Source organism: Melanotaenia boesemani, chromosome 10 (genome assembly GCF_017639745.1).
Source record: "Melanotaenia boesemani isolate fMelBoe1 chromosome 10, fMelBoe1.pri, whole genome shotgun sequence".
In the NCBI taxonomy this organism is placed as follows: domain Eukaryota; kingdom Metazoa; phylum Chordata; class Actinopteri; order Atheriniformes; family Melanotaeniidae; genus Melanotaenia; species Melanotaenia boesemani.
In genome coordinates, this window is record NC_055691.1 from 21,293,861 (window position 1) to 21,307,035 (window position 13,175).

Genomic DNA, 13,175 nt, shown 5'->3' on the forward strand with positions numbered 1-13,175 from the left:
TCAGCAACAAATATCACTTTCTTCTGCTGTAAAACCACACTGCTCCTGCCCAGCGAGTGTGTGACATTTTAGAAAATACTAATGCCAACCAGTAAAATTACTTTACTTTTCCTTTTAATTTGATGAGAAGTGTAATAATTTGTGAAAGACCAACAAGCAGAGCACCTTCAGGCTAATTATGTTATGGTAACTTTAATGTGCAAAAGTGCTCCTTATTGACCTTTGAAGAAGACAAAGTGAAGATATTCACAGCAAATTAGATTTCATCCACTGCCGCTCTGGAAAGAAAAATTTACATGTGGTGTGCACTCAGTCAATATAAATAACTGAGCAGAAGATGTAACTGCATGTTCATAAAGCAGCAAAAGCCAGTATTTTATAATACCAGTGGGCAAAATTAGTTTTATGTTGTAGTGACAAACCCACTAAAATTAACAGCTAACTATTCCACCCTTCTAGTATGTAAAGAAGCATTTAATAGAGGTCTCTTGCTCAGATTTGGCGGAGACCTAAAAAGATGTAAGGATTTGACATAAGAGCTAATGCTAATTTTTGCAGTGTGTTTGTTGGATATAGGAAATGGTTCCTAGCAAGGTATTTTATGTGATTTGATTATAATTTTGTTTGATAATGACTGGGGTTTATACTACCAAATAAGTAGGCAGTAGGTATGTAGGAAGTCTAAAATTAGTCTAAAATCTTTGGACATTGATCAATTTTTTTTTCTTATTTTAGCTGGAATGAAAAAAGTTTGGAGAATGTGCAAAATACTTTGCGACGTTAAGGTTATATTATGATGCTGCATATAATTAAAAGTGTATAAGCATATAACATCTGTACTTTGTACATTTTCTTGATAAAGTTGAAGTTACAGTTGAAATCAAAGAGGTTGAACGAGCTGAATTTATTTGCTGAAAACAAAACTAAAGGCAGAAAGACTCATAATCAAACAACTAAAGACATCTCAAGGAAACCCATTCTGAAGGGGTGTTGCCATGGTGACTGCCCTTGTCTGGGTGGCTCGGGGTCCTGCACTGCACCCAGGTCAGGGCAGGCTGTGGTCATGCGTGGTTCCTGTAGTGGCGCTCTCTGTGGTCATGGGTGGGCCGGCTTCCGGTGTGACTGGATCCCCAAGATACAGTTCCAAGTTCCAAGTTCAGAGACAGTTATTAGTGATGGGAGTTCTTTGTACAGAATGGGTTATGGGCAGGTGGGGGGAGTGTACATGTGCTTTGTTAGTAAGTGTGTGAGTTTGTGTGGGATTGTGTGTGAACTATGCCTTTTTATTTTTTGTTATATTCTTTGATGTGTGACGGCTTTTAAAATTTGTTTTTAATATGCATAATTTGTTTTTATTATGTAGAGCACTTTGTGTTGCTTTGTGCATGAAAAGTGCTCTATAAATAAAATTTGATTTGATTTGATGATTTGCAGATGCTCATGGCCTACAGACTTTAGGTAGTTGTTTTCAACAAAGTATTAAAAATAAAGATTTTATTTATGGCTACTTTCATCCGCCCAATTATATTTGACCCCCTGAAAATGAGAGATGTACGGAATAACAGTGAGCTGTATGTAGTTATTTCTGAATAAGCTGGACTGACTCAGACTTCTGATTGATTTCTGACATCAAGGTGATGAAGCCTCTGGGCCGAGTTTATCCAGAAAACTAATTCTGTCATCCCAAACACATTTTGTTTCACAATTATTGGGTCACGCAGCAGTCAGACGAGGCATTTGAGCATTTCAACTAGCCTGATGCCAAGTATCTAGGTGTAGTGGAAGGTGTTTAAAATAGATTAGTGTCAGTAGTGAATGATCAAGCATCAAATTATTCATTTGATTACAAAGGACCAGGACAGAAATGGCTCCCTAATTAAATGAGCCATATTAATTGATTTGAGAGATTGAAGAGCTGTCTGTCAGAATTAGTCATATTGCATAGTTCAGGGAGCAGAAGCATAAACATGTTATTGTTTTGGAGGTGGGTGGACGCAGCTGGATATTAGATGGAGAGCTGCAACTAACTGAAACCAAGGTCAAACACCGCAAACGAGACAAAGGCTGGAATTTGTCCAGACTGAGGCTGTGCAATATGCAAATACTTCATTGTTTCAACTTTCTCTAAAAGGCTGATGGCTTTCAGTGGATTCATCAGTGGATTGCTTTTCCTGTATAAAATGCTTAATGCAGAATCTGTTCCTATATTCCCATTTTTTCTCCCCCAGATGTGTATGTAGACTGCATTTAATGATCATTTCCTCTCTGAATCTAAAAAAAAACTTTAGTCTTCATTGACCAAGAGTCAGATTTGATTAAATGATTATCAAAAGAATTGCTGGCTTAAACACTCTGACATTTAATTATTTAGTTTATTGGCAAAATGCTTCCATGTGCCTGCCCAGCACTGTGCCTTCATTAAACATTCATTCATATGCCTAATTCCCTTTACGTTTTAGACACATTGATGTGACATCACCATATATAAATAGAGAACTATTTCAGACAGTTGGAAGGCCCCTTAGGGACAAGAAGACAGCCAAGTAGTGTGTCCTCAAACATCTCCCCGACAGAATGATAAAATAACAGCTTCAAAAGGGTCAGACTTTACGGCTTTTAGTACATAATTTATTATGGACATATATGTTTAATGACTCGTCAAACAAGTAGTTTTCTGTTTTGTGTGTGAAGGTTTGATCGTGCCCGTGGGCAGTCCTATGTTTAATTGTATTCCATTCTCAGGCTGGCCAGGTGATGTGCCGCAGAATGGTGTGCGACTGTGACAACCCCAACGCCGACCTGTTCTGCTGCCCTGAGTGCGACCCACGACTGAGTAGCCAGTGCCTGCACCAGAATGGCCTGCTCACCTACGGCAGTGGCGATACATGGGTGGAGAACTGCCAGCAGTGCCAGTGCCTGGTGAGTAGCGGCAGATAAATCTAACAAAATTGATGTTGCAGGAATTTGCTGCTTTTGTCAAAAACCATTAAAGGGGGAGAAATGAAAAGAACAGAAGCATTCATTACTGTGCCGCAGTGTCCATACAAGAAATGTAACAAATACCTCGGTCTCCATGGAAATGCTGAATGAGAGATGTGCTGGGTATAAAAAGTCAAGGAGAAATACAGTATTCTGAGGCAAAAGTGAGGGGGAGTGATTAAGAGTTGAATGGGAAGGTTGTATTCAGGAAATAAATGAAGATTAGTTTCTGTCTGGTGAACGAAGAAAGAGCGTGAATGATTACTTTGATTTGTAAGAATTCAAAGAACTGTCTTCACTGTTGTCTGCTGTGAAGGAATTACACATTTTATTCAAGGATACTTCCAAGGTTGAGAAAACAAGAGTGTAATAGCAGTCGGATATAATAGTGAGTGTTATTTGTGTCCTTAGAGGACAGTTTGTGCTTGTGTTGATTGATGAGTATGTGCTGCACGTGTATTTCTTATAATTTCAAGTGTCCTCTACTGTGCATGCAGACCCATTCGTCAAAACCAAACAAAATAACATGGCACTCCCAACATGAATCTCTCACAGTGAGACATATGCACTATTTGTGTTCACATCTTCTGCTGTGCTGACCTTTTCTGAGGTTTACATAGTGCTGTTGTTCGAGCAACAGGGAAGCATTTTGCAAGTGTTTCCCCAATAAACCTGACAAAATCAATAAATCTTTCCACCTGTGATACCTCTTTTACCTCAAAGACAAATGCACATTAAATGCAAATTACATGCTTTACATTCCACAACACTGCCTTGTCTTACCCAGGCTTTCACCAGCTATAACACACACACCACACCAGTCATTTCCTCTGTTCAGTTACTCACAAATCATCCTTGCTGTGAATCTCAGCCTGAGCACTCTACAACTCCTTTTTATTCTTTTCAGCCACTCTGCATTGCTTTTAAAAATTAGCTATACTTGTAGCTAAGATACTGTAATGTTGGATCCAGTGACAGATTTATGCTTTGAGTAGAAACCAATGCCCGCACTTTGCTCCTACATCCCGTCCCATTCACTCCCTCCATTGTAATGCCATCTCAGTGCTCGGACCTGAGGGCTGCTTTTTCAGGTTTCTTACAGCACGCCATTATAGGGCAGCCTGAAAATCACTGCTCAGTTGAGAGCCAGCGGGGAAGCACAGTCGGCTGAAAATGGGTTCACTCAGCCTCGCTCTCGCCGCGGCCATGCTCACCGCAGGCACTTATACGTGTTGACACAAACACATTTGAGAAGCCAGACGTGCCTGTCACTACAGCATAGCACACATACAGGGTAAACACAAGTATATACACAGTGTACACATGTTTGAAAATGTCAGCACACCTATCACCAAGAAAACACACACCCTGCAGATGTCCAGGCATATACACAGAGAGACATAAAGGATGCTCAATTAAAGATGCACAGATGTACATGCAAAACAGAGGAGCCCAAGCACATAGAGTGGAAGAGCAGCACTTGCAAGAGCAGGCAGCTCCTGGTTCCTGCAAAACCTTACAGCTGCTCCAGTAGCGTGACAGGAACGTGAAATGAACCTTGAATGCTGCTACACTTAGCAGAGCAGTGGCTGTCCAAGCTCAGCAGGGGACTTGAAATACACAGTGACAGCAAGCAGATGGGCAAAAATGCTTCCAGGACCAAGATGTGAATCACTCTCTGCTAAACGTTTAGTTACGTGAAATCAAGAATGTGGTCTCTGCAGACTTTGCACACATAGGCCACTTGTTATTTTCTATCTTGTTAATTAACCAGAATATTCAGGGAGTGCTGACTTCCATTAGAATGCATGTAAGTTGTATTTAAGAAAACACACGTCAATGGTTTTAATGTCCTGGAGGTATTTTGTAACATTCACTTTAGCGAAACCCTCATTCTATGTGAGAGCAAAGAGATTAAATTGCAATAAGATACCAAGAATACTGAATGAAAAGCCAGCTAATATGCCTCTTAAATATTACAACGAAGTCAAAGGCAGGTTTCAGCCTAAGTGTGATACAGTTTTCATACTGAAAACACTGTATTGCAAATCTTTTTGCCTATTGTGATCATAGGCCACATCAGCATAAACAGACATAGATGACAGTGTTCTTTTTCACAGTGAGGGACAAATACCTGAGGCTATGTTCAATCCTTCCCTCTAGCTGCTGGTAAAGAGTGACACTTTTTCCATTTTGGATGTTTACATTGAACACAGAGGCAAAGAGTGGGCATTAGCGCTGTGGGAGGCCATGTGCCTTATAGCTAAGCTAATTTATACAACATTTCTGAAATGCTGAGCCAGAAAATTTTCAGTGATATAAATATCCCCAGTGGGACACTTACGTCAAGCTTCAAACTCAATATGTTCTTACCAGGTGTGTTCAAACACCTACAGTCTAAACATATAAATATCTATCTTTACTAATAAATAATGTCAAAACTTCCCATCAATGTCACTGTAAGCTGAAGTGGGTCAGGCCAGTGGGATGTACAGCCCACATAAGGCAGAATTTGCAATGACAATCAAAATGTATGACTTGTTTTCTCAGGCCATTAAAAGATGGAAGCAGCAAAAATACAATAAGGCTTTCAGTGCTGGAAATTTGCTATGAGCTTAATATGGGTATGACAATAGGACAATTAGAAAGCTGCAATACAAACTTCCCCAGTCTGCAGAAACTGCTGACGTTGTTAGAAGATTGCTCCACTCATCTATATTTTCTTGGTACCTTAACAACTTTTTTTTCCCTCCTCTTCGTAACTAGCAACTTTTTTTTCCCTCCTCATCAAATAGAGATTGTCCCTCTGGCTGGAAAATTATACCACGTCAGGAGTAATATGTGTGTTTGCATGAGCAACTTGTTTAGGTGTGACAAAGAGATTTTTTCAGTTTTTCTCCTTTTCTTTCTTGATTCATCTGAGAGTTTCTCCTTCTGCCCTCACAGCAGGGGCAGGTGGACTGCTGGCCTTTACCATGCCCTCCTGTGGACTGCGAGTTCACCGTGGTGCCCGAGGGCGAGTGCTGTCCCCGCTGTGTCACCGACCCCTGCCAGGCTGACACCATCCGCAATGACATCACCAAGACGTGCATGGACGAACACAACATCTCACGTTTCAGCGGCTCTTCCTGGATTAAACACGGCACAGAGTGCACCCTGTGCCAGTGTAAGGTAAGCCGCCAGTATCAAAACAGCAGATTACAATTCAGTGGCAGATTAAACACCTAAGAAAAATGGTTTATAAAATGAGAACCTTCTTTAAAGAGAAAACAGGGTAAACAGTAATCCAATCTTTGCTTTGCAAAGGCAATTTGGTCAGCTTTAAGGCTTCACTTTTAGAGAGCAGTCTGAATTGGCCATGGATAGAGGAAACCACCATAAAACACATAGTGATGACTTTATGAGAGAAACTCTAATTTTCCAAGTTAGATTCAGAGTTTTTTAAACCAAACAGACATATTCTGTTTGAGAATAATTCCCTTTCAAACATACAAACCTGAGATTTTTTATGGATTTACAAAAACGAATGCCTTTGCATGCAAACAGGCAACATTGGAGAAATATGCTTATTCTCTTTATTGCTTAAGCCACTTAGCTTAGCATTACGGCTGCAAACAGCCATCCTGGCTCTGTCAGGTGCTAACAAAATCAAACATTTAATTAGCTGTTGATGAGAATGTTAAAATATCAAGTTGCAGTGTTATGAGGTTATTTGCTTGGCGGCCCCTTGGTCGAGTTGCTGGTTGTCCAGCAACCTCAAAGTGATGACAGAATTCCTGTTTCCAGTCGTCATACATAGTTTTAATGAGGCTGTTTCCCAAAATGATGAACCACTCCTTTAATTCAAAGTGAGCTAAAGTCTGAGCCAAAGATGAACCTGCTCTGAGAGATCATCTGTCAGTCTCTCCTCTGGCAGCCTCTAGCTCGGCTGCTGCAGGAAGTCAAGGTGTCTTAAACAAGCTCATGTTTGCACCAAGTCGTACTTGCAATGTATGGAGCTTTGTCAAAGAAATGGAAAGAAACACACATAATTTGCTTCAGTGTATCAAATTGGAGAAAGCTGCTCTCTACAAGTTTTATTACTGTGCGACTGAGCAGTCATTTAGAGTAAGCTATGCAGGCAAAATCCTCTTTGTTTCCAAATATGAATTGTTTTCCTCAGCTACAGAACTAATCCACCAAGACCAGCTCGCTTGCCTGAAATTCTAAGATAAAATATTCTCCTTATACTTGCTTGATAATAATCTCCACATCACAGAAATATGATCGCTGCCCTTTTTAATGGAAGCTTTCAGATATTTATTTTCACTTAAAATACATGGATATTTTCTCTTTTTAAGGTAGCGTTCCACTCACATCTAGTTCTGATTTGGCCAGATTGTTAATCCATGACTCATTGACCGTTCACATTTAAATTCCTAGTTGAAAATTGCTTCCTTGGATCAGTTGGTGGTGAAATGACACTCAGAGATGCTGTAAATGCCAAAGCAAGCCTGCATACTGCGGTGCCACCACCCGAAAAATACCATCTGCTAACTTCTAAGAGTTTGCCTGAGGTTAAAGTGTGACAATAATCCACCTGTGTTTCTTTACCTTCTCTTGCCTCTCATTTCCAGAATGGACACATCTGTTGCTCAGTGGACCCCATGTGCCTTTAGTCCTGGCAGATCTGAAGGCACCTGTACAGTGTTCTCCATGTAAAAAAGTAACAACACCCCTGTGTCACCTCACAGTCCTCTTCACAATGGGCCTGGGTCAAATAGTGTTTGCACTGTCAGGCTGGTGTTTGACCTGCTAACCGGATGAATGGAGGATACTATCCAGGGCACACTGTCAAACAGTCCAGCTTTAACCTTCAGGTACTCTCTCCTCTGAATATCTGCAGTTTAAAGTTCTTATTACATGACCCCATACAGTAAACTCCCTCTGTCTGGTACTTTGTGCTCATTATATATTAAAAGTAACTTGCAAACAGTCTGTGGCTCATGCCTGCTTCCTCAATTCCTTTATACCAAATGCCAACCTGTATCATACAAACCAAACAGATGATGGACTACAGCTCCCTCAAACCCACTCTCTTTGTTCTGTCTCACCACGTAGAGTGAACCTTTAAGGATCACAGTTCCCCACTCCGAATCATTGCTACATGAAACTGTAAGATATTACTATTACTGGCATGACTGTGCTTGATGTCCAAACTTTTTTGCTGATTTCTAAATTCTCAGTGATGATGATGATGATGATGATGATGATGATGATGATGATGATGATGATACCTTAGATAGAATAAAGGCAGATAGCTTAAGTTTCTGTTGCCACATTTACAAGTCGTCTATATTATGTGGTGCTTTGTAGCATTTTGTTTGACTTCTACATTTTGTAATTTTGATCTCCAAGCTTGTTATTGTGCTTTAGTGAAATAAAGTATTTCCATTTACATTTAGTTCTTGTGTCTGACTTGTATATGAGTGTCACTTATTTATTTCGATCTAATCTAGATACTGAGCACTCATGAATATTAAATATGTTGCTCTTAAGAAGAGTTTTTCAGGTTCATTGAACCCCGATTTAGAAAATTAGAATGAATTAACCTTAATTAGAGTTAAAGAATAATTCACTGATAATAGGATATTGATTAGTTTAAGTGATTTACACTTATTAAGAACACATTCTAGGCGACCAGCTAACAACAAAAGATTCTTTTGCTAGTGCTTATTCTTTCAGCTGGTTGCTAGTGAACTAATTAGAAACATTTAGTTCATTATCATTCTCACAAGTTCTTATTAATAGGTTTCACTGTAACTGAAAATAAATTAACAAAGATATTGTAATTTATTCTTTCCTACACATTGTTCCCTTTTTTCACACAAGTCCAAGTGGATCAACAACTGATGTTCCTGAAATAAATAAATAAACTGGATCGTTACGTTCTGTCTGTAACTTTTTGCAAAATTTGTAACAGTCTCTTCAGTCAGGCCAACCTTTCTAAAATAAATAAATAAATAAAAAGTAATACTACAATTGTAGCAGGTAGTCTAAATGTGGTGGTGTTGCCCTGCTCTAGGACCTCCCTGTCCCGTTCCATCTGCAAATGTGTGATACCTGGGGCAGGGAGAGCAGCAGCAAAGATTTTCAAGATGCTCGAGGGAATTATTCTATTCTATTCTATTCTATTCTACTCTATTCTACAGTCATTTAGCAGACGCTTTTATCCAAAGAGACTTACATTTGAAATTATAAGAACTTAAGAAAAGATAGATGGGTTTCAATGAGAATCAATTTATCACTTACACATTTACACATAGGTGTGACATGGAATTGTTTTGAAGAAGCTACAACTATTCCAAAGATCCATCCATCCATTTTCTATCCCAACATACTCAGTTCAGGATGAAAAAAGGGGGAGCTGGAGCTGATACTTGCTGCTAATGGGCAAGAGGCAGTGTGCCAGGTCATCACAGAGACAAATACGACAAACAGGCATACACACACTCACTCCAAGGGTTGATTTAGAATCACCAATTAACCTAACTCCAGGAGGAAGCCGACATACCTGCAGAGCACCCATGCTGACATGGGGAACATGCAAACTCCACACAGAAAGGCCCCAGCTGGGGTTCAGACAAGGAGACTTCTTTTCATTTGTTTGTTCTGGAAACAAACATGGGAAAATTAGTTGTATATGTTTTTTTTTAAACAATAAAAACTTAATTTAACATGGATAAGTATTATTGAGAATGTCTGTCTCCTCCCTCATTAAGAAATCTTGAACCAGTATGCATGTAACCAACTTTTCATGTAAAATATTAAATCCATTCAAAGTGGAAGCTTTCACTCTAGATCATATTAGCTGGTTGTTGGTTGAATCCGTCTGGTTTCCTAACTTGCTGTGACACTAATTCATCTCATACTCTAAAAGTCCTGCATGGAGACAGTTAGACCTGTAAGAGAAGCAGTACGACAAATATACAGGAGTACTTTAAGGATTATCAGTATATGCAAGAGCTGGTATCCTCGGAGATAAGATATTCCTGCTCCACTTTCAGATTCAACTTTAAATATATTTTACACTATGAATTGAATACCAAAAATTAAATTAGTCTTCAGAGATCTAATATTGCAGTGTTCTTCTATTATTTGGGGTTTTAAATAAGGCCCCTTATGATGGATATACTTTCACATCTGCAGATTTGGATGCAGAGCAATAGCTACCATGGATGTAGCACACAGCTTTCTCTCCTCCCTACTTCAGCCTGAGCCTCAGGAGATGGTAGTAATAGTTGTATTGCAGAAGAGCTCTTAAAGCTCCTAATATAATTATCTATCCGTTCACAGTCACCGACAAATGAGTTCAGCCTGGAGATGGCTTCATTTCCCCGTGGAACCATTTCTTTCCTCTGACAGATTCCATGGATCTATCTTGCAGCTTCTTACATTAACAAACACAAAACGGAATAAAGTATATATATATATATATATATATATATATATATATATATATATATATATATATATATATATATGCAAACACACTCTACACTCGTGCTTTTTCTGTACCTCACTTGCCCTAAAAACTTTTACCTTAGTATATCATCCATGACTTGAAACTTATCCCTCCCAAGTTGAGTGTTGGGGCAGTGTGCAGACAGAGGGCAGTCTGAAGTGGCTGCTCCTGGGTTGGTAGACCCACCATCTGGCCTGTTCTAGTCCAGTTGCTTCTAGCTGGTGGTGGCATGAGGCCAGTGGGCACCTGAGTAGTGGTGGCGCAGCAGGGCAAACTGGTCCTCCAGCTGGCTCCTAAATGTCCAATTTTCCATGGCAGTGATGAACCCCCGGCAACAGATGCCTGGACCCACAGGGAGTCCACTTCACTGCCTGTCCTATATTCACTGTTAATGACCACACATATGATTGAGACTGCGGCTGGTGAGGCAAAGCAAAAACAAAAAGTCAGTTTCACTTTGACAGAAAGTTTAAACTAATAAGATGCATAAGCAACATTTTTTCTTGACTGCTTTTTTTGTTCTTCTGTACCCCAAATAGCACTAATTGGTCCTCAAAATGTGTGGGCGAACATTTTTTTTCTAGCAAAACTCTAGCATTCAATTACACAAAAGTATTCATATATGTGCATTTAGCAAAGTCAACAGTACTGAATGTATAGGAAAATTGCGACAGATCTCATTTTGCAGCATTTATCTCTTACTGCTGCAGGCTAGACAGTGTTTTCTGTTCATCTGTTACAGCTTCAGCAGGACTGACTGAACACACGTGTAGAGGCTCAGCCAAAACATGAAGTTGAACTGACTCGAATGCTCAATGGCTAAGCAGTGCCTATGGCGTTCGCTTCCAGATACAACTGTGGTAGGAGCAAAGGATAAAGAGGAAAGCCACTGGAAGAGGTGGGAGGATGGAAATAAAGTCAAAATGTAGTTAAAACATAATCATAAACTCTAATTTTGCTCATTTAACTGCAGTTGAAAAAGTAGATGCTTATGAACAGGTCCCAGTATTTAAAGAACCCAAAAGCAAAAAAGACTCCATCATTCTAATTTAACCAAACACTCATACAACGCTTCTCTTATGATTGTATGCTGCACTATGTGCTATGTTAGCTATATGCAATCACTCACTTATGAGCATCCCGAGGACAATGTAAGGGCTAAGTGTCTTGCCTAAGGACAAAGTTGCCTAAGCTCACAATTGTAACAGTTTGAGATAAACATACCAGCTGAGTCATGGCCAAGCATTTTTCACTGGAGGAAGTTTTAAACCACCACCAGCCAAACTTGAGTAATAAGAGACATGTAACCAAACTAACATGAATTATCATTTTGAAAAGGGTCAAGAGGTCATATGTGCAACCTTATAGGAAATGCATCAGTGCAGTACATTTATCAAGTCTTGATGATAGAAGCCAGACAGACACAAACTTATAGGTCCAAAACTAAGGTTAAAGGCAAAGAACAAAATTCATGATGTCAAAAGAACATCTTAAATACTGCCTGATTTTTACTTTCTTTTTTTTGTGTATGTGTGTGTGTATTAAGTTTTTTTCTTTTACATTTGAGGCACACAATTTCTCCTGCCCTGCTTTGCTTTCTAGTGTTTAAATGTTGTGTAATCACATCTAAATAAAATTTAATAAATACAATAACAGTTATTATTTAGCCTTATAGTTCATCTGGCTTAGGTGCAATTAGAATAAATGTGATCCTTCACAGAGGAATAGCAAGGCAGACATCATTATCACAAACCTTCGCCTGGAGATTCAGTCCTTCGGGTGAGTAACCGGGAGATTTATTCGAGCCACGTGTTCCTCTTACATGTATCAGACACCCGCAGAAGGATGAATTTTGCTTCCCTTGTGACCACCAGGGAATCATCTCAGGACCAGGGGGAGCATCTCAGGCTCTGCAAAAGGCTCGTAGGGGAAACCTACAAGCTGGCTGGGACTGACTGCGCTGATAAATTTCACAGGGTCTCCAACAGTCACGGAGCTGTCAGCACAGATTGATGGGCCATGCCAGGACATGATGCACTGATCTAATTGGAGGATAGCTCAGAGACAGCAGAGGAGAGTCCAGCTGATCTGTAGCTGTCTGTCCCCTCTGGGAATTTTTCTGGTTTATATTTAGCTTTAGGTGAAACAATGGAGCTTCAGTTTTTTTTTTTTTTTTTTTTTTACCTTTTCTTTCCAAATACCAGTTCAAGTCTTCCATCAATTAGAAATAAAAATAAAATACTGTGATAAGAAGGCTTGTTTAAATATTTGTAATTAAGTTTTGTTGTGATATAAACAAAAAAAGAGAAAAACACTTAAAAGCTTGATTCAAAAGCAGAATGTGGTTGTTCATGAATGCTACAGACACAAATGCACCCACTGTATTGTGAAGGCAGTCAATACATTGATAACAACACAAGTAGGTTCGAAAACATTTTTGAAACTCTGGTTTCTATATGTTCTCTCAATTATAGCATGGTCCTCCCCCCAAAAAAATCAATATCTCATTTCTCAGCCCCATGGCAGGCTTAGAGGAGGCCTCAGTCACACAGTTAATGCTCACTGGCAATGAGATTTATTTCCCAGACAAAATACAAGCAACAGCAAGACCTCAGGTGTTTATACACCTGCTTTGTTTTCTCACAGCAGGTATTTTATTATTATTATTATTTTTTTTTTAGATCTTCCAGTA

At 39.4% G+C, this 13,175-nt stretch overlaps 1 protein-coding gene across 1 annotated transcript in view; it reads left to right on the forward strand.

Annotated features, from left to right (window-relative positions):
* The window catches only part of nell2a (neural EGFL like 2a), a 75,610-nt gene extending 67,188 nt beyond the window's left edge, over positions 1-8,422 (forward strand). Inside the window, exons 18-20 of the mRNA XM_041997898.1 lie at positions 2,743-2,919; positions 5,926-6,150; positions 7,596-8,422. Coding sequence (XP_041853832.1) covers positions 2,743-2,919; positions 5,926-6,150; positions 7,596-7,637 — 444 coding nt within the window. The 3' untranslated portion in view covers positions 7,638-8,422. The remainder of the gene's footprint in view (positions 1-2,742; positions 2,920-5,925; positions 6,151-7,595) is intronic.
* The last annotated feature ends 4,753 nt before the right edge of the window (positions 8,423-13,175 follow it).